At 45.2% G+C, this 22,324-nt stretch overlaps 1 protein-coding gene and 1 pseudogene across 4 annotated transcripts; both read left to right on the forward strand.

Moving 5' to 3' along the window:
* The first annotated feature begins 5,835 nt into the window (after window positions 1-5,835).
* On the forward strand, window positions 5,836-10,197 carry LOC112898954 (annotated as a pseudogene).
* A 266-nt stretch (window positions 10,198-10,463) lies between these two features.
* LOC112899836 lies at window positions 10,464-18,287 on the forward strand. 4 transcript variants are annotated; one of them, XM_025968463.1, is made up of 18 exons: window positions 10,466-10,930; window positions 11,065-11,126; window positions 11,276-11,357; window positions 11,594-11,661; window positions 11,904-11,973; window positions 12,446-12,527; window positions 13,477-13,541; window positions 13,801-14,853; window positions 14,934-14,996; window positions 15,116-15,162; window positions 15,246-15,291; window positions 15,377-15,456; window positions 15,694-15,810; window positions 16,288-16,369; window positions 17,123-17,248; window positions 17,382-17,462; window positions 17,543-17,668; window positions 17,790-18,287. In XM_025968463.1, exons 1-18 carry the CDS (start codon window positions 10,610-10,612, stop codon window positions 17,853-17,855), a joined length of 2,637 nt encoding a protein of 878 aa, XP_025824248.1. In that variant the 5' UTR covers window positions 10,466-10,609; the 3' UTR covers window positions 17,856-18,287. The 4 variants fall into 4 exon arrangements, 3 of the variants coding, with proteins under 3 accessions (XP_025824248.1, XP_025824249.1, XP_025824250.1); XM_025968464.1 differs by having other exon boundaries at window positions 10,467-10,930; window positions 11,061-11,119; XM_025968465.1 differs by having other exon boundaries at window positions 10,615-10,930; window positions 11,065-11,119.
* Window positions 18,288-22,324: the final 4,037 nt, after the last annotated feature.

Genomic DNA, 22,324 nt, shown 5'->3' on the forward strand with positions numbered 1-22,324 from the left:
CGTGGTACCCGAAATCTCTCCTCTCCTTGCTCTATAAAAAAAAACTCTGCTCTCCTCCCTCAAACTCATGCATCCCCTCTGCCCGTCCCTTTCTTTGCTCTTGACGATTTCTATTCCTAGCGAAAAGAAGATGTTCGTCTAGCTCACCATGGATGGCATCCGACACGAATTTGGAGCTAGCGGCCAAGAGATCTGCGAAGCGGCCAGATCCTATGGGTCTAGATGATTCTTGCGAGGCGAGACTATTGCAACCGGATCTGCATTTGGCAATTGGCACCAACTCCTGCATGAGTTCACGGGGAATCAAAGGTAGAGCTCGAGCTCCGACCACTGAGTGCCTACGACAGTGCCTTTTCTTGCACCCCTCCTCTCCCATCGCGCCGCCGTCTGTTAGGAACCGCGCCACTCACCTCATCGCGGGGACCTTGGAGCCCGAGACGACCGCGGCATGGGACGTGGAAAGCGAGCATGCAAGAAGATTAGAGGAAGAAGACACTGGAGACTGGAGAGAATCTGATTGGGGAGGACCACTGAATGCTGGTGCAACAACTGGTGGCAACATCGGGCTTCACAGAACACCGTCAACAAAAAGAGCAGTTACTCCACCACCTGAAGCAAGCAGAGGTGCACTCCGTTTTTTGTCCTTGTGAGAATCATTCGGTGGGTGCTGGATCTGTCAACTACATTTATAATCCTTATTTTTTTTCTTTATTGCATTCTTCCTGCACCGAATAATTTGCTTCATTGTGTATCAAATACTTAGATTGATTGTTAGGTGCAAAAACAAGTGCATCCTATTGGATGATCAAAATATGTTCAGCCTTTTAGTTGAATTCGACTCAATTTCTTTGTTGTTTATAAGGATTGTGTATCAATTTCTATTTGCAGAAAAATACGTGCATCCTTGTAGCTTTTGGTTAATCTATATCATGGTTTATGAAACAAGTGTGCATCAACAAAATTTTTTCTGCAATCTTTTATGTGCACAAGAATATGTGCAATACTGAGTATACATGTGCGCACTATTGCACCATGATTTTCCATTCAGCTCATTCTAGATATAATACTTCCTTTCCAAATGCTTGCCCGTTCTCGATACAATACTGAGTATACCTAGCAATGAAAGTGGAGAGAGTATCTCTATCAGTGCATAATGTCCCAGGAAATGTGCATCCAAATTTTTTGTGTAATTCTCGATACAAGCACGTGCACCCTCATATATTCATCATTTTCTAGTTTTCTCATGTAATATATGTACAAATCTATACTGTATGCTAGATAATTAGATATTTTTATTATTTGTAAAACTATACACTTCTTTTTTGAAATTTTGAAACTGAAAAGGCATGCGCATGTTTTTTTAAGAACTATTGGGTAATGTATTAATTATTCTAGCACAGAAATTGCGCTTCTATGTGCACGTTATCTTTTAAATATTTGTGTGTGGTGTGAGCAAATACTATGTGCATAAAAAAATGTAGTCAATCTTATTTTCTAGTGTGTGCACCTTTCTCTGCTGATGAAGAAAACATCTGTACACAAAAATTTTAAATATATTTTGTACACAAGATAGGAAAATGTACATTTTAAAAGATTAACGGTGATTCTTTTCAATAAAACTTAAGGGTGGTAGACAAAGGCGGTTGATAAGTGGAGTCCTCTGAAGTCTGAACTATTCGTAATGCTGATGAGCAAATATCAACCACTCACATGTCCTTTTTCTTGTGCCATGGAGCAGACATTGTCACTGGCAGGTGCCTCGGAACATCCCCTCATCCATACTGCAACTTTACAATATCCTAAATGAGACTAACAAATCAACTAAGTACATGCATTTGCACATAAAGTATTCAGAAACTTTTCTGATAATGACATAATTTTTGTGCATGGTAGAAAATTACAGAAATATTTAGTACCTAAATATATGGGGATACACATATTTTTGTGCACAGTAATTTTTTTGGCTATTTTTGTGCACAATTGTGAAAGTTTCTCCCTCCTTGTAGATACACTATTTTTGGTGCTGAGGAAAACCATAAACTGAATGTAACACTTGAAAAAAATACGGATGTGGTGCACAACTTTCTGGTATAAATAAGGTAAATAGAATTCATGATTATTCGGTACATGAGGATGGGGCTATAGGAAGAGGGTAAGGGCAGAGATAATTTTAGAGAACGCATGGAATTTTTTTTATTGCAAGTAGTATAGGCGGTGAGAGACTCTGCAACTGTTCTCTGCTCATCCACTAGCCCATGTAAAGCCCACTGATAAATAGCCCACTGTCCATGCAGCTGAAGCCGTTGCTCTCACCACATACATGTCCACCCTCTTGGATCCACACTTTCTTTTCTTATTCTACATGACCAAAATACATCTAAATACTGCGTCATAATACTTGCACGGTACACGAGGTCACGAATCTTAACCAAATCGCAGCCGTACAGATAACGGGCGCTCCCGCGCCCGGGGGCTCGAAATCCGCTCTCGTTCTGTTCCGGTTCTTCCTACTGCTCCTGGCCGCCCTGGTCGTCCTGGCCCGTGTCAGCCAAGGAAGCTGCTGCAGTGCAGAATACTATTGCTTTCGCGTGGGGTGCCACGCCCACACCGCAGGTGGTCAACTTCTGCCTTCTGGCACGACGCTAAATAAAAGAAACGAATTTGGGAAGGAAAAAAATGTGTTCCTTGTCGCCTGTGGCCTCTGCAACGATAAATGCCTCACATGACGAGGCAGGCTATCAAGAGTTCAAGTCATCGAAAAGTAGAAATAAAAGCCTAGTCTTGTCTTAAGAAAGAAAGAAAGAAAGAGAGAAAGAAAGAGAGAAAGAAAGAGCCTAGTCTTGTCCTGGGGACAGTTTGGTGGTTGCGGTTGAAGAGGTCACTCTTTTTTTTTTTTTGCGGGCACTCTTGGTTGGTGCACAATGCCAAAATGTTACTCCTCTGCTTCATGGACGGCGTGAGAACTGAAAGGGGTCTGACACTTGAGTTGCGAATTTGTGATGGAAAAAAAATGAAAAATCATCAGGGTCGATGATGGTTGCAGCAATCTGTAGCTTGTGCTAGCTACCTGCGAGCTCAAACAAGCACCACCGTGGACATGGAATCTGTGCGAGCCGCGTAGCCTTTTCCTCGTCGCAACCACCGCTAACCCGGCGGCGTAGGCGCCATCGAGTTTTGTCACCGGCCCACGCGATGAGTGCCCCCCTGACCGGCGCGCGGCAGCGGCGGTCGTACTGCTGCTACCCCACTCCATCGAGCGCGTTTAATATATTCTACTGGCGGCGTGGTAGTAGAGCGAAACAGCAGCAAGCAAGCAGACTGGATTATGGAATGAATGGAAGGAACCCTGCCTTCTAAGGTTAACTCCCATCGGCTAACCGACCGGCCATCGACGGGCCGCCGTCTTCCACCGGCCGGGATACATTCGAGCTTTTTACTGTTGCCTCCTTCCAGATGCGGCAAACGAGAACAGGGGGTCCGGGGTTTACTACAGTACAGCCATGTTCTTCATGGCTTCATGGGCTTCTTGCCTTGGACGGTCAAGGGTTCATGAAGCCGGTATGTATGCTACAGTCTCTCCGAGCTACAAATGCACGGGCATGTAGAACACTTGATAATTACAAACTGGCTGTAGTTGAGTTGATCAGGTTCATTGCAGTGGATCATACCCACAGTTTGTTTCTGGATTTATTCCGAAAACAAAATAAAATAGTGTTATTCATTTGGTGATAGGCATCTTGCGAGGTACATGTGTATGTGAGCGTTGGCACTTTATTATATTAAAAAAAGTTGATAATTCAAGTTCTTCAACAATAATCCAATTTTTTTCAAGAATTCGCCTGGGCAAATATTTCATTAGGAAGAAAAGGAGGAATTTTTATAACTACCCGACCTCAAAACTGAGAAAAAGAAAAATTATTTAAACAAGTTATAATTGCGTCTGATGCGCATAACTATTTAATAAGATTCATATTGCAAAACACTTCCAGACTATTATCTTAATTTTGTATCTATACACAGGTGATAAATTTTGTGACAAAATAATGATCAAAGTAACCTTTTTAAAAACTGTATTTTACATTATTTAATGGAGTGGATATTATTCAACGATACGAGATTTTACAACCATGCCATCTTACCGTCTAAACCAACATTTATTATGACGAGAGGGAGCAAGAACTTGAGTGTAACTATCTCACGAACTCTTTGCACGGTGCCTAAATGACCAGCGACTCCCATGAAGACTTCTAAGACCAACTCCAGCAGTTCCCCCATCTAGCCTCCTAAAAGGAAAATGGAGGATTTTAACTACTATTTATGGCTCCAGCAACTCCCCCATCCCACCCCCCATTTCCCGAGAGCCTCCCGCGACTGCCCATAGCTACAAGATTCCCATCCTCTCTCCCATCCGAGCCGCGCCTCTCTCCTTGCGACACTGGGGCAGTGGGCCCGCTGGCCGTTGGAACTGCCGAGGAGGCCGCAGGCGTGGACCTTCGTGGAGCTGCGCCGCCGTGGCCGAGGTGGAGAACGCCGGCTTCCCTGGCCACGAGATCCACTGTGGCCGTCGCCGGATCTGGCCGCGTCAGCCGCGCACGCGAGCTCCTCCTCCGCCTTGGGCGTCAAATCGACGGAGAGGTGGAAGATCTCCTCGATGGCGGCGAGCTCGAGGCGGAACCGCGCCGGCGTGGAGCTCCTCCCCCTGCTCCTGGCTGCGCCGGCGTGGATCTGCGACGGGTGGGGCAGTGCTTGAGGCCGAGGCCGGCGTGGAGCTCCTTCCCCTGCTGGTTCTGGCCGCGCCGGCGTGGATCTGCGGCGAGCTCGAGAAGGAGGAACGGATGCGAGCCACCGCGGGAACCAACGGCCGCCCGCACCGCCAGCCGGATGGGGGGATGGATGCGAGCCACCGCTGGAAACGCTCGGCTGCCTACTTGCGGATAAACGTGGGGCCCGCGCCCTTTTTCCCCAATATGGGAGGCCGGAAGGGCACCCTTGCTGGAGTTGGTCTAAATCTCTTTTCTGACACCGAACATTCGTATCGCTATATTTTGGTGTAACTAAAAAGTCTATGAGCTTTATGTTCTTTTGCGGGCTTGCAACGGACGAGGTGGGCCTGAGCCTTTATGCTCTTCCTTTAAGCTCACTCTTCTTAAGTCTAGCGCCGCGTTGGCTGGCAGCAAGATCAGTTCCGCACGGGCAGCGCACCGCTGTTTTTGTTCGTCTCCCGTGAAAAAAATGGTTCTTTTGCTCTAGGTCCACAATAGCGTCATAATCTCCTAGGAGATAGTACCTGCACCTTCACCTACACTAGCTCAAGCAATGCCATGACCTCAGCTAAACAATAAAAATATCTTTAATAGTACTACTGCACATTTTCAAAATTGTCTCTCAAACAGTAGATATATAAGTATAAGCATAAGAAGGTTTTGTTTTGGAAACACAGAGGCCCGACTTGGAGGGCATTTGACCAGTACGTGGACCATAGATGTCATTTATTCTATGGGTTTTATTTTTTAGAAAGAGAAGGTCAAGCCTAGGAGAACATGGTTCAATCCAAAGAAAAATTTAGTGGCAAATACGAATTTTGGTGCTAAGACCATCACATAAAAAAGTTCCAAAAACACTTACCAAAATTGTTTCATAACATAAAAAATTACCAAAAGAGAATTCTGGCTGACACTCAAGAGAAAACTCAGCCTGCGGCCAGGGAGAAAAAATAATATAAAAAACGGGACACGCTTGGAAAAGCTTCAAAGGCCTCCTCGGTGCATCTCCCACCCGCCAATTAATGCTCCCTCGGGACCAGCGCCTCACTTCAATGCGAAGAACCAAAAAGGACTCCGAGGGAAGGGGAAAAAAAAGAAAGAAACTGGAGCAGCAGCAGCAGGGCAGCGGAAGCAGAGCGCGAGGAAGGAGGCGGGCTTGCTCGGCTGGGATCCCCCCGCCCGGGGCCCACATGGCGGCGTCGCCCTGAGCCCGGCCCTCCCCACCGCGACGCCGGCGGCCGCGGCGTCCCGAGATGCCGCCGCGGGGAGCGGCGGTGCTCTTCCTCCTCGTGGTCTCCGGTACGTCCTTGGGGTTTTCCTTATTTCCTCGCCGTGCGTCGCGTCCTCCCGAGTTCGAGTTGCAATGCCGGGGAGAATTCTAATCTGGCTTGCGCTCTCGCGGTGGGATCGCCGGGGAGGAGCCGGCGGGCATGGCGTGCGTGCCAAGTTCCCCTGCGTATGAGCGGGGCAAAAGATGGTTCTGCCTTTTTTGCTTCATGGAGCTGTGCTCTCGTGATTCGTCGGAGTGCATCTGAATCACGCCTCTCCCTTGAGTCGGCCCAGGCTTATAGCATGCAAAAGTTGCGATTTTTTCTGAAAAAAATCTGCGCTTTGAATTTTTCGCACTGGCGCCGCGGCGATTCCCCGCACGCTTCTCCACGTGCCTGAATACAGCAGGGCTGTGATGCGGGTGCGGCATTTTCTGCTACTTGGATCAAACCTGAAATATTTAGACTTTGGTGGTCGGCGAGGGTTTTGGGCTCCTCCAGGGTTCTTCATTCTTCTTGCTAGAGCCTAGAGCTGTCAATCGTCATCACAATCCGCGTTGCCTAACTAATAGACTGTACAGCTCCAAATGCGGGTAACAAAAACCCAATTCGCAGTGCATGAAACACCTTTTTTATTTTAGTTGTATTGTAGCGCGAGTTCTTTATTTTGATATTGCCATACTTGTATGCATTGTCTGGGTTAATTGTTTCTTTTTGGAATATCTTACGCAGTGCAACTCGGAACTTCAAGCTCAACAAGTGTTACAGCATACTTATTTGGATTCTTGAGTAGAACCCATCAGCATCGCTTTCCTGCCCTAGCCCCAGGCCCAGCACCTTTTTCTCAGCCCCAAGGTAAGTAGAAAAACTCTTGAGATTTGTACACATGAATAGTAACATAGTTGTAACAAGCAAATACAATTCTCACCATGTACCCTTCCACTTTAGCTACTTGTTCTGTTTAGCATTCTTCATACAAATCATGTTCCTTTTGATTCTCAGGCCCCATTATTGCTCCCCCAGTGCACAGGCATCACAGAAAAAGGCATCATGCTTCCCCACCACCTTCTTCGGCATCATCAGAAAGACAAGGTTTCTAACTTTCTCATTTGTCCACCAGAGATTGCAAATTGCTCGCCTAGTACAGAAGAAAATAACAATAATGAGACATGTCCATGCCTGAATTTTGACAGATTGCAGTGGAACAACTTGTTCCGCTCCGCTTACGTCGACTCCAATTGGTTCACCTTGTGGTTGTGTATATCCTATGCAAATTCAGCTTGACCTTGGTGTGGCACCGTATCAGTTATTTCCGAGAATCGATGAATTAGAAATTGAGGTTGCAGCAGGTACATTCCTGAAACAGAGCCAAGTTCGGATAATGGGTGCTGGGAGTAGTCTTCAAGATCCTGAAAAGACAACGGTAACCATTGACTTGGTGCCCCTAGGTCAGAAGTTTGATAGGACTTCAGCCTTACTGATTAGCAACAGATTTTTGCAAAAGAAGGTGCCAATAAACTCATCCATTTTTGGTGACTATGTCGCTGCATATGTTCATTATCCAGGTGAATACTGATACATTCACATCACTAGCTTTCTGTGGTGATTTTTGTTGTTTGCTTTATTTAATCATACATATATTGCAGGCCTTCCTTCTTTGGTACCTATTCCTGGATCCTTGGGTCCAGTAAGCAGTAACGAGGACCCTTTTGGTGCAAATATACACAATAGAAGCCATCATAAGATTAACTCTAAAGTGGTTGCGATAATTGCTCTGTCAGCTGTGGTTTTTGTTTTGATGTGCTTTGCCATTGGCATCCTTTGGAGATTTAAAGGATTAAAAAATTCTCATGCTACTGGGCCTATTTCAAGTTCGTCCATCACCAGAAAAGGAGGTAATTTTCATAACAATTGGTAGAATATACTACACCTCTGTTGTGTTGCACCATAGTCATTTGCATTTTGAATAATTAGGATGCAAATTACATGTTAACCCTTGGGACTTGTTTCTATACAGTGGTGCTTTCCACTCCTGTACCCAGAATTAGAATCTGGGTCAGGTGATGCAGACACCTGAGGTGCCGTCTCCCATTTCCAGGAAAACTCGCACTGACCAAATAGTGCTCGTCATGAGTGTTAAAAATTTCTTGCTCATTCCTGTTACTTCTATCTGGTCCAATGGAGGCACTGTTGGTACTTTGGTTTGTCATGTATTGAAATATGTTGTGGCACAATAGTTTTATCACTAGTTACTAAGCTAATAGTTAGTAAGCAAAGAGCAATGACTTGGGCTCTATTATGATCTTGCTTTGATTCCTGAACAACTATACATCAGGGACCATAAAACATCCTCATTTAGAATATGAGTTCCTCTTGATTTTGTAACATAATTTATTTTTTCTTTTTCAGGTATGAGGTCATCATTCTCTGGTACAAGCAGCTCGGCAGCATCATTTGCCTCAACGATAGGAACTTGCCCATCCACCGTTAAGACATTTACAATAACCGAGCTTGAGAAGGCCACAGAAAACTTCAGCTTCAGCAAAATAATAGGTGAAGGGGGTTATGGACGCGTTTATCGCGGTATAATTGAAGATGGTGTTGAGGTTGCTGTCAAATTGCTCACAAGGAAACATCAAAACAGAGATCGCGAGTTCATTGCGGAGGTTGAGATGCTAAGTCGTTTGCATCACCGCAATCTTGTCAAGCTTATTGGTATATGCATTGAACGGAGCACTAGATGCTTGGTATTTGAGCTTGTTCCAAACGGAAGTGTTGAATCTCATCTACATGGTATGTGAAATCATAGTGATTTTCATAGCATCTTAACAGTACTTGCAATTTTAGAACCTTGGATTAGCAAGACTGAACCTCATGCTCAACCATAATTTTTCTCTAAGTGTATAATAATCTCTTATTCTTGTATTACTTTTTTGATGTTTCAGGCTCGGATAAAATATACGGTCCACTTGATTTTGACACTAGAATAAAAATAGCCCTCGGCGCTGCAAGGGGACTAGCCTACCTGCATGAGGATGCCAATCCCCATGTCATTCACAGGGATTTCAAGGCTAGCAATGTTCTATTGGAAAATGATTTCACCCCCAAGGTTGCTGATTTTGGGCTGGCAAAGGAAGCATCAGATGGGATGGATCATATTTCTACTCAGGTCATGGGAACTTTCGGGTAAGACCTCTACTATTATTATTCCTCAACTTCCATCATGTAATTCTTGAATGCAATTTTAATGATTCTGAGTATAGTTAACTCTTTATTATCGTCTGAACAATTTATGCAATTTTCTTTTGTTTACTGCATTTTGGTTCATTTGTGACTTTGTCATGGTTTGCAGGTACGTTGCCCCAGAGTATGCGATGACGGGGCATCTGCTCGTCAAGAGTGACGTCTACAGCTACGGTGTGGTGCTCCTCGAGCTGCTGTCAGGCCGGAAGCCCGTGGACATGACCCAGCCACCGGGGTCCGAGAACTTGGTCACCTGGGCGCGCCCACTCCTCACCACCCGGGAAGGCCTGCAGCGGCTGGTGGACCCGTCGCTGCCGGCGGGCTACGACTTCGAGAAGCTGGCCAAGGCGGCGGCCATCGCGTCCATGTGCGTGCACGTCGAGGCGTCGCAGCGGCCGTTCATGGGCGAGGTCGTTCAGGCGCTGAAGCTGATCCACAGCGGCGGGGGCGGGGCCGGCGACGAGACCTGCAGCGGCTCCTTCGGCGGCGGCGCGACGGAGGAGTCCCCCTGGAACGACGGCAGCAGGAGCACGTGGAACGACGACCCCGCCACGCCGGGCCCGGCGCTCCCCCGGGCTACGGCTCGGACCCCGCCGGCGGCGCGGACGAGCGGAGGCCGCGGTCGGCTTCGAGCGCCGTGCTGGACAAGATCGAGTCCCTGGCCATGTACGACTGGTCCGGCCCGCTGCGCGCCAAGGGGAGGCTCAGCTTCTACAGGCTGAGGGGGAGCATGAGCGAGCACGGCAGGCCCTCGGACGACGGCAGCGTGGAAGGCTACTTGATGTAGCCTGCGACCATCCGCAGGGTGCCGCGGCGGGCATGCCTGCCTCGCGTTTCTTGTCTCGATCTAGAATTGTATAGCTGCTGCTGCTTGACGAGATTTCGGTGCCTGTTGCCAAGAACACATCGTTCTGATCCTCTAATGTAGTCGATGCATTTTGGCCTGGAGATGTCAAATTCTAAGAAACTTTTAACATAGACGAGCTAGAAGTCGAGGCTGTCAGAGTTGCCATCCTACCATGGTGACGCTGAATACAGTCGATGCCGTCAGGATTAGCATTCTGACAACCAGCGAGATTGCGAGACCGACACGATCACTCGGCGGAAACTGGGCCCAATCTGACAGCGCCGTGGGGGCCCAACTAGCAGACACCGAGAGCAGCTGGAGCAGTTCATCGCAAACGTGGCGCGCCTTCCATCCTCCCCCCACCACCACTCGAACAGACTAGCGCTCCACTAGAAGCGCCTCCTCGCTTCTTCTCTCCTTCCTTTCTCACGGCCGGAAGCGACGGCGGAAGTGAACCCAGGCGAGACGGCGGCAACCGCCGGACCATAATGGCCTCAACCAGTGCTCCCGCAAGTGCGTGCCGCGTCACGCCAGCGCGCTCAACGGCCTCCTTCCTCCCCGCGCGCTCGCTGGCCGGCTGCAGGGCGGTGGTGTGGCGGTGCTGGTGCACAAGGAGGGGAAGGCGACGGGGATGGGCGGGGCTGAGGGCCAGGTGCGTCGGAGGCCAGTCGTCCGCCGTGCAGCCCGATTCCGAGAACGCTGGGGAGGGATTGATGGAGGAGGAGGACGGGCCGCGGCGGCCGCCGTTCGACCTCAACCTCGCCGTCGTGCTCGCCGGGTTCGCGTTCGAAGCCTACACCAGTCCACCGGTGAGCCCCTTGTTCCCCTCATGGCCTACCCGTCCCCGTCCACGAACTGCACTAGCCCTTCAAGCTTATGGAGACAAGCGGCATGGATTAGCTTACATGGCACAATTCAATTGGTCGTCGTATTTGGCAGGCAGATGTGGGCTGGCGCGAGACCGATGCGGCGGAATGTCAGACAGTGTTCCTATCCGAGTGAGTTGTGGGTTTACCCTTCCTTATAGAGCTTAAACTATTTGTTGAGAACTTCTGGCTGTGGTAGTGTGGTGTTAATAAATAGGAATGAGATTTCTGAATGTGCTGTTGCTGTCACTGTAAATGTTGTGATGAATGATGCCTCAACTGTTGCAGCGTGTTTCTCCGTGAAGTATATGATGGACAATTAGTCGTGAAGCTGAAGAGAGGCATAAATCTTCCTGCAATGGATCCATGGGTACGATGATGCCTAATGGCCTATGCCACTGAATGCTCACCATGTGTTTTATCGATGCTATTTTTTCTCTCTTGAATGTATCGATGCTATTTGCCCATTTGCTGCATTTATTAATGAAAATTTCCTTGTTTCTTTGAATGGATTAGCAATACGTTTTACATTTTCTTTGCAACTGTTACTCATAGCTCTCTTCTTTGACTCTAACAATTCCACTCTCCTAATTCCTCTGATTGCAGGGTACAAGTGATCCTTATGTAATTCTACAACTGAATGGCCAAATTGCAAAAAGCAACATTAAATGGGCGTGAGTTACTTGTACCTTTTCATTGTATGCTGGGATGAGAGTGCTACTGTAAATAAGAAATTCCTCTCGGCTCTCTGTATGCAAATTAAGATAGTTTATGCAATATATATATATATATATAATAGCCTTTTTATTTCATTTGAGAACACTCAACTAGTGGGCAATTTCCTTGAGAAAACTAGAAATTTCTAGTTGTTTGCATTATTGCTGCAGAGTGTGATTTCAGTAATTGATCATCGTAGGACAAAGGAGCCAACATGGAATGAAAACTTCACATTTAACATTAGGAAATCTCGAGAAAATCTGCTTCAGGTATCAAGAAGTTATAATTTCATGGTCCCCATTTTGGTCCAATCATTTTACTTGTGTGTTTTGTACTCTTGTTAACCATTTCTCCTTGGTCCCACTAATCTGTCAGCTATCTTGGTCCCGTAGGCTTGTAGTGATATTGGGCTCGATCCAGGTCTTATAAACTGTGTTGAATGTTGGTACATGCTCCCCTGAAACTTAAGATGAATCAGCAGCACTTACGTCAAATATCCAATGTACTGAAATGCATGTCTGTGGTTTTCAGAAGTCCAGAATACATGGTGAAGATTATTTTTATTGACTCAAAAGAAGCGGATAAGAAAACATGCATTTCAGTAAATAGGAAATGATAGTAATCAACCATATGATTTTCTGCATATTTAGTGTTTGTTTTAATCACTTACTTTGCCATATCTTGCTGCTGCTATGAATGATTTTTGTGCCTTTTGGCATGTGGTACCAAATTCCACAATAGGTTGCAGCTTGGGATGCAAACCTTGTTACCCCACACAAACGCATGGGAAATGCTGGATTGTACCTTGAATCACTTTGTGATGGTAATTCTCTGTATTAACAAAAATTAGCAATCTCTCCCCCCTGGTATTTCCTTTATTATATCAAAGATTATTTTAGCCCATTCCCAATAGGTCATGGATGCCAGTTCCCTTCTTGCTCTCAGTGGGACCGGTCTGTACAGAATCCTGGCCAAAATAGATGGTGAAACAGGATGGTATTGACCAGAAATAATAGGAAGCTGTTTGAGAAAATGAACAGGTTGCTTCTATTATTTATGATTGTGGTGTTACATCAAAGAACAAAATAGTGATTTACAATAAGCTTGGTCCAAGTGTGGTCGAACCTTCCAATTGCACCAGTTCGTGCATCTCAAAAGATGCAATTTACCATCTGCACTGGGATTTCTGATATACTATCTAACAACCGCTGTTGTTTTCTTAATTATAGTGAAACTCCACAAAGACACGTTCCTCAACTGTGTAATCTTTCTGATCTAAAGCACCGTGCATCCTGTTGAAAATCATACAGGGCGTAGTGACCAAAGCCATATTGCTTATTCATCTCCAGTTAACTCTATTTCAAAAGATGTTCTCCTGAGTTTTGCTTCAAGCGACCTTTGCATTTATTATTCTAATAGTTAAGACTATTTGCTAATATCCATAAGCAGTAGTAAGTGAAACAATGTCTTGTTGAAACTATTTGTTGTCAATGCTATAGCGATATTTGTGAAAGAAGTAAACATATACCAAAATACAACTTAGTTTTTTTTAACTGGGGTAGATTTATGCTCAGTTGTGTCAATTTGGTCAAAATGAAAGCACAATCTGTAGGTTGGTCGCTTTCTTGTCTCTTACTTCGATTTTCGTTGCAAGTACTCATGTGAAAAACTGCTTAGAGTGCAACCAGGTGTTCTCCATGAATCTTTAATGTGAACACATTCTTTCATCTTGCTCTTTTTAGAAAGCTTATAGTGCCCTTGTTCTTTTTTAGGAAATAGTCATGATGTTACTGTTGAATTAGAAGGCCTTGGTGGTGGTGGAACTATTGAGATAGAGGTAAGACCCTTGCAAAAAAAAAAAATTCTGGTTATTTATAACGAACGTGCATGCTCTAACAAACTGATCCTTGCCTCCCAGATGAGGTAAGAAGCATCAAAATCCTTATTTATCTTTCTTTTTCTTTTTTCTTTAATCCTTCTATCAATATGTTCTTATAAACTGATACCAATATTTAAGTTAGTTGATGGTGTTGAATATTTGTAATGTTGTTGTTTCATTCGAATCGGTGATCTAAGTTTCTTCTATAATACTTCAGGTCAAATACAAGAGTTATGATGATATTGAGCGCGATAAACAATGGTGGAGAATACCCTTTGTATCTGACTTTTTTGTGAAGAGCAGCCTGGGATCTGCTCTTAGGACAGTCCTTGGATCTGAAAGTATAAATGCAAGTCAGTTTGTGCAGTCTGCATTTGGGCAACTCAGTTCTTTCACGTACACCTACCTTCCAAAACCACCATCTTTGGAAAGTGGAGATGAGATCTCTGAAAGTGTTGAAGAATCCCGGGATAATCCAGTTGAATCAAATGAGCTTCAACAGCAGAATATTGATTCTGGAGATAGTTCATATTCTCACAGTGAGGGTCAATCTCCTGCTGCAGCTGTTAACAGTGCAGGAAATGCGTCGTCAGATATGAAGGAATCAGACGAATACTTCTGGAGAGCTTTGAATAATGTGCTCAATCAAAACGTTCTACAAAACTTTGGGTTTTCTCTTCCTGAGGTCAAGAAATTGGATGGATTTGACCTATTAAGTTCACTTGGTCTGAAATCACGCGAAATTGCCGAGCAGAAATATTTAGAGTCTGGATTGGCAACTGCAGATACTTCAACAAGTGATGGCAGTGAAACAGCTCCTGAAGATGCAGTTGGTGCTGTCAATGAAAATGGAGCATTGACAGCCAAAGAGGAGAAGGAGCAATCTTCCTTTCTGGACATCAATAAAGTATCTCGTGATGTATTGTCTCAAACAGAGAATATACTAGGTGCTCTAATGATACTTTCAAAAAACCTCTCATCATATGACAACAATTCAGTAACAACAAATGAGACAACCTGGAAAGATGATATGATCATAGAACAAGAAGTTGGTGCAGCTGAAGACTCTATTGATAAGGATAATGCTGTTACATCTACCAAACAATCCGTTGATGCACAGAAAGCAGAGGATATGCGGCGTCTGTTTGCTAGTGCAGAGACTGCCATGGAGGCATGGGCTATGCTTGCCACCTCACTGGGACGTAATAGTTTCATCAAATCAGATTTTGAAAAGATATGTTTTCTTGACAACATTTCGACAGATACACAAGTGAGTTATTGTTGTGATATCAGTGAGTTTGCCGTCTCCATATACTCGTGTTGGTAGATTATATGAACAAATGTTTTCAGGTTGCCATTTGGCGTGATTCTTCGCGAAGAAGGCTAGTTGTTGCCTTCCGAGGAACTGAACAAGTATGCATTAACATGAAAGCCTTGTTTGGGTTCTTTATTAATAGAAAATTCACTTGATATTCGTAATATATCTCATCTTATTCACTTCGCCTTGCATTGGTTTCTACATACCTACCTAGTCAAGGTGGAAGGATTTGAGAACTGACTTAATGCTGGTACCTGCTGGGTAAGACTTACGATGTAGCAGTAACTTTTCCCTTTTTAAATTGTATGTTCCCTTGGCAAAACATGTTTTCACCCTGACTGCAGACTAAACCCTGAGAGGCTTGGTGGTGACTTTAAACAAGAAGTTCAAGTTAGTCATCTACTTTCTTCCTTATCTTTATTATGTGCTTGTTCACATGTTATGCTAACTGACATGTTTTCATACCATGTATTAGGTTCACAGTGGATTCTTAGGTGCTTATGACTCTGTTAGGAATAGGATCATGGCTCTTATCAAATATGCAGTAGGATACCAGTAAGTATTTGTAATATAATATGAACCGGGAAAATTCATTTCAACCTTCCATAGCATGTTCTCGTTATCCACAAGGAATTTTGGCTTATCTCACAAAACTATTGCTGGAAAAGCTCCACATTTCAAAACTTTATATTCACAAAACTTGAACGCTTCTGCATTTAGGTGCATAAAAAGCTCCATCAAGTAACTATCTCAAACTTTATATTCACAAAATATCTCATTATTCCACTGCAGGGATGAAGAAGATGCAGAAAATATACCTAGGTGGCATGTATATATAACTGGACACAGTTTAGGTGGAGCACTAGCAACCCTTCTTGCTCTTGAACTTTCATCAAGTCAAATGGCCAAGTAAGTTAGAATTTTGGCTTGATCTAAATCTATGATCTTGTCATTTCACAGACACCATATGCCATCATTTGATCCATGGTATGTGGAGAGGGGTAAAAAGTCAAGCATTTAACATGTGGTAAACCTAAAAAGATCACATGAACTTGGATGGGTCCTTTTTTAACTTCTCTTCCTCTAGATAGTGTTTGCCTTCATAATGAAGAAAGAGTGTCAGGATACTGTCATTCTAATAAATGGTCTGTTGCACTGGTGCTTCACCGCTTCATTCAATTTAAAGAAGATAATTAATGGTTTAACTTCATATCTGTATATGATTGTGTTATAAACCGTCAACATAGCTCACCAATAATTTATGTATGTATAACTCTTCTCCTGCAGTTGGCAACTTCAAAAAGTTTCTATTATGGTTTTCTACTATTTCTCCTACACGTTTTTCAATATTAATGTGTCCATATGTTTCGTGTCACCTTTGTATAGGAATGGTGTCATATTTGTGACAATGTACAACTTTGGCTCCCCTAGAGTTGGAAATAGAAGATTTGCAGAAGTCTACAATGCGGTAATTTTAAGACCATTTAGTAACTTTGATTTAGAAACGGAATACTTGATAAATTACAACCAAATCATAATATTCTTCTGGACATAATATATTTTCTGGTGTGGAATAAGGGTCAGTTAAGTCATTTTATTTTGGAGTTGTTGAAATGAATGTGAACTTTGAGCAACTTAATCTTTTTATGTACTGGCATAATTTTTTAATCTTCTTTCTGTCCTTTATATATTGGACAAAAAATGGTGGTTAAGTTCGTATTGAATATGATATCAAGTACCTATCTAGTTTTAATTTGAAATATTACAACATCAAGTGCCTGGGAAGCTTCATAGAAATATTATTACAGAAGACATACAAAATACTGCCAACCCTTTGTCTGGATGGAGAGTGAAGGTAAGATATATAAAAAAGGTAAAAAAAGAAGGAAGCAGGAATGATCCAACGCTTTCATTTGGTATTGGAAAACAAGATAGTAAAATGTTCTTCTTACCCTCATGCAGTATTGTGGTATTCAGCGCCTAGATTAGATATGCCTACACCCGTGGCAAACCAAATTCCAGAATCACTCCAGTTGACAGGAAATCTTTTGTGTATCTGTTTAGTGTTTCAATTGTTGAAGCCTGTTAGCTGGAATCTGTGTATATATCATTATGGGCTCAGTTGTAACTCCGATGCTGTTTATGTAACTTAAAATTGCAATGATCTATGAACTAGAAAATCAAAAGCAACCACAATATATTTTTTTGGATCATTTTGCAGAAAGTAAAGGACAGCTGGAGAATTGTCAATCACCGAGATATCATTCCAACAGTACCACGTCTTATGGGCTATTGCCATGTGGAAGCACCAGTTTATCTCAAATTTGGAGATTCGAAAGATGCACTGGTAATGTAGTTTTTCTATCCTTTCTCGATCCAAACATGTTCTAATAATGTTGATGATTAGTTATCCAGTTTTTATTTATCCAGATCCTGCAGTTGTCAACTATATCATAGAACTGTATTTGTATGTGGCACAGGTAAGCAATGGAATATTAGATGATGAAGACCAAGGTGATGTGATAGGGGAGTACACACCAGATGTTATTGTCACTGAATTTGTGGGTGTCTTGCCTCTATCTGTTACTAGAATGTTATTGCTCACATTGTTCTCACTAACTGGGCTCATCATTCGCTGCAGATGAAAGGAGAGAAGCAACTTGTGGAGAAACTACTGCAAACAGAAATAAATCTGCTCCGCTCAATCAGGGATGGTTCGGCCCTTATGCAGCACATGGAAGACTTTTACTACGTCACACTTCTCGAGGTTTCTAATACCCTATACGTTTTTTCTGATGATTGAAAACTATATATGCTTTTATGATATCACATCGTGTCAAAAGCTCCTCAATGCCGGACAAAACTAAATCTCAATCGAATCGATGCAGAATGTGAGATCAAGGTATCAAGTGGCTGACAGTGCAAATGATGAATCCCGCCAATTGACAGCATGATCCTAGTAAAATCGCGTGGTTCAACATCCTGGACCGAGTTTGCCCGCAACGACTACAGTTCTGAAGGAAGGACATTGGACGAGCTAGGGAGGTGCCATGACGTGTCCGATCCGCACTCTTCTCCATCCAAACACGCACATCCGATGACTGCCGTGCCATTTAAGCATTTTCAATGTACAGTTTTTATGCCAAGTTGCCAATTCTATATCTAGATCTAGAGCTACCAATCAGGATAGTGAAAAGGTGCGAACCGGTTCACTGGTGGATTGGATGCCGGTAGCACTGTGGCTACTGGCAGAGATGTTTGAGCGAGCTATTTTTAGTTGATGTAACTAGTACACATTCTGATGTATTATATGATGTTACAAAGTCTAGGAAAAAAGTCGAGGACACTTGAGAGAGGATTTAGAGAAAAAAAATACTATTATAACCTGGATTCCATTTCTTCAAAAAAAAAAACCTGGTTTCCAGCCCAGTTTCCATTATCTTCTGTGCTGGTTAATGGGGTGGAGCTACTTGTTCGACGTCGTATGTCATATACAAGGACGCCACGCCAGGATGTGTCCGGTTGAGTGTAGGTCGGGGACTGGCTCTGAGTCGTCGCCGCCGCTCAGCACCGCCCTGCGCCCCTGCCTCCAAAGCTGCTGGGTCGCCGCGCACAGATCGCATCGCTTGCCGGCGGCATGCCGCCCGCCTCGAAGCACACCCAGGCGGTGTGGTGAGCGGCCGCGCCCAGGCGGGCAGGGTCTTCCAGTGCCGGTCGGCCGGGAGGGACTGTACAGAGACCAGGCCGGCGTGGTTGCCGTCGACGATGATGGCGACCAGGTGGCCGATGGCAAGAGACGGACGCGGACAGACCCTGAGGGTGGTGGACGGTATATCAAATTCAAATACCGTCCACCCCTAGGTGCTATATCAACCGCTGGATTGAACTTGACCGGCTGAGATCTACGAGCATAATCACAAAAAGGACCCCCTTTCCACCTTCCCTGGCCGGACAAAGTCCGCGCGGGTCACCACGCACCCGTCGCCGCGAGCCGCCCGCATGCCTGCCGGCTCAGAGCACGCCGGCGGCGATCTCGGCGGATTCCGTGCCGTGCCACCTCATAGCACGCCGCGGCGTGCGCTACACGTTCGTGGCGGTCGGCGCCGGACCGCGCCACCGCGACGGCGTCCACCTCGCCGACGCCGAGGACTTGACCGCGCCGTATCCCAGGGCGATCGAGCCGACAACACGTCGAGCACCATGGTGACTGGTGAGCTGCTCGCGCCGAGTTCAGCATTTCACCTGACAATGCCAGTAATGCCGGGATGGTCTTCGGTTCGTGGCGATGAACCCAGAGCAATTCTGGCGCGGCGCCTGCGCATTCCAAACTGATGGAATCCAAAGACTGAAGAAGACTACCTCAAGGTCCTCAACCACGCCGGCTCCGCCGGGCATCAGGAGCTAAGCCCAGAAAGTGGAAGTGCTTCCTGTATCGAGCTGCTTCTTTGGCGTGACGACTCCAGAAATATAATGCATGCTTGTGTTGTTATCTGAAGCCAGTGTCCAGCGCTCTGGTTATTCTGAACGTGCAGTTTACCTTTCAGATTTGATGCTGCTCATGTTGCGTATCGTCGCGTAATTGTTGTTGTCATGGAAAATAGCAATAACTGCAAAGGTTTCATGCCTGTCTGACAGCCAGTAAGTCAATGTCTGAAATGGCTCCACCTTGTTCGTATATAGAACCCAAATACCACATCAGATTCTATGATCACTTAAACTGAAGCTGACACTGACACAGCCGATCCGCTTCCTTCAAGTACTGTGAGATACAAGCAGATCATAACAGCTCTAACTACCATTTCAACGACCAAAATGCATGGTTAATGTCAGTACTCAACACACGTTCCATGTTTAAAATTCACAAAGACTGACAATCTAGAGCTTGGATGCAGTCGATGCATTGCACACAGCTCAGTTTTTTCCCCCATAGTCTTTCTCCAACTTTGTGCCAGTTCGATGCTTCTGATAGGACAACAGGTAAATTGATCTAGACACATGGACACTAGTTTAGTTTGGATTTATGTGACTGGCTGCTGAAATGCTGGACTAGGAATGAGAATGATCAAGAGATGACAGGTGCAGAACCACTGAATTGTGGGCAGAGAAAATGCATAACCACATGATACTTGTCCCGTTTTGAAGTGCTCCACTGCTGGAAACGCCCACAATTTTCACTATGTTTGGGTTGATGAGCAGACCACCCACATCGTCTCCTCTTTCCTATACTTGGTACTCTGAAGCTGTCTCTCTCTCTGCTCCAGCAGAACCTTGTTTGCCTTCAGATTCCTGGACTCGCTTACAGACACCGCGGCCGCAGCTTCACGGACCAACGCACCGGCACCACCGAGGTGAGGAGCGATAGGGACAGAGCCGTTGGTCCCGTCGGCATGGGAGCCGCTCGCTGCGATGCACATTATCTGGTGATCAGGAGCGGCAGCCGCTGCCCCCTCCCTCCCTCGCTCTCTCCCCCTCTCCCTCTCTCTCGCTCTCTCGCTCTCTCTCTCCCTCTCTCTCTCTCTCTCTCTCTCTCTCTCTCTCTCTCTCGCGTGTCCTACCCTATTCGAAATCGGGCGCCGGGCTTGCGGCATGGAGAAGGAAAGGTCCGTCTGGCGCGGTGCGTAGCCGGTCTGAGTAGCGCAGCAGGGCCTGGAGGCGAGCTTGGGGTGACCACCGGAGACGCCATGGCGAGGTCGTGGCCACCGCGGGTCGCAGAACTATATTTGCAAAAAGGCCACTAATATCCTTTAAATATTTTTATTAAACTCCCTGAAATGGATCCAATATTTTCACATACCCCCCTTAGATTGGATTGCGATTACTAGTCGCGATCCGATTTTTTATATAAAAACCGCTAACTCGTATATTTGTTTTTCAAAATAGTCCCTCGTTTGGGCCACTATCTCTCCGTCCTCTTCCCCTCGCTCTCCGGCGATGGCGACGGCCGCGTCGTCCCGGGGGACCGGTTTCCGCTTCAGCCGCTGCTCTATCCCGTTCCCTTATTTGCCGGCTCTCGCCTCCTGCGCCTCTTCCTTCTCTGTCTCTCCACCGCTACTTTGCCGCCTCTGGCAGCTTGTCCCCGTTGTCGGGCACGTTGGACTGCCGTCGCCGAGCTCGAAGTTCGTCTTGCCGCCTTCGTAATCGTGAGAATCCAAAAATTTGGCATGATCCTTGAAGAACACTGATTCGAACCAAGATTTCTCCAATTGGCCAGCAGGAGCTAACATCGGAAAGTTCAGGCGCTTCATATTTTGAGTCTCTTTTGTTGCATCAGAAGTTCAGAACTTGAGATCTGGAGGCCATGTGTTGTTCTGATCTGGAGGGAGTGTGTGTGTGAGTGAGATTCGATGTTTGCATATAAGCATATTGTCAAGTCCTGTAGATGGCAGTGAGGATATCAAATGAAAAGGATTCAATCTTGTTCATATCCGTTGGAGAGAAAAAATCTTGTTCATATCGGGAGCCCAAATACCGCCAGTTTACTTAATTACTGCATTGTTAGATTCACTGAAATCTGAAACTAAAACTGACTCTACACCAGTTTGATTCCTTCAAGAATTATACCAGCAACCTGAAATTAACAATTCCGCCCATTTCAACGATCCAAATGCAGTGTGCATGTCAATGGTCAAAACACATCCCACCAATTCTTATGCCAGCGAACTGAAATAGAGCTGGAGCAATTAAACAGAAGTAGCTCCATCCATCCAATCGCCAGTTCAATATAGGGAGCACCATTTGCCACCTTTTTAAAGTTTCTGAAGGTCCAACATTTGAGCGGACCTTAAAAAGACAAATTTCTGTTTGGAGAAGAAATCTGATTCACCATCGATTTCCCGGTTTATGAATGCGTAAAAAATGCCGAAAAGGAAATCATGATTCATGGAGATAGGGAGTTGATCTCCTCGGCATTATACAAAATTTCAGGTCCTTTGTGTAGATGCAGAAATGAAAAGCAGGATGTGCTTTGCTGATGCAAACTTGTCCATGCCTACTCTTGCTTGATGTTCTTGCCACGCCACCAATATTTTCTTGCTGGATGTATGCTGTGTGTTGTTCAGAGCTTCAGATATCCAGCTGGTGACCAGCTGACCAGCTCTCAGGTTATTCAGAAATCAGAACATTCAGTATATCTGAAGCTCCGAAAGCGCAAGAGTGCAGAGGTGTGTAGCGTACGCTCAGGCGTTTGTCGTTGTTCTGAAACAGGTGCAAGAGGATATCAAAAGTTTGTAGAGACCGTGAGGATATCAAAAGTTCTTTTCTAGATTAAATCGATCTGAAACAGGTGCAGAAGTTTCAAGAAGAAAACAGCAACCGCAGGTATCATCCCAGTCACTGAAGTGCATTTGGTGCAGTCAGCATGCACACTCGGGCTCATATGACAAAAATATTCAGAAGTCAGAAAAGGATCTACAGAAATGCTGCC

Source organism: Panicum hallii, chromosome 7, assembly GCF_002211085.1.
Source record: "Panicum hallii strain FIL2 chromosome 7, PHallii_v3.1, whole genome shotgun sequence".
Taxonomy (NCBI): Eukaryota; Viridiplantae; Streptophyta; class Magnoliopsida; order Poales; family Poaceae; genus Panicum; species Panicum hallii.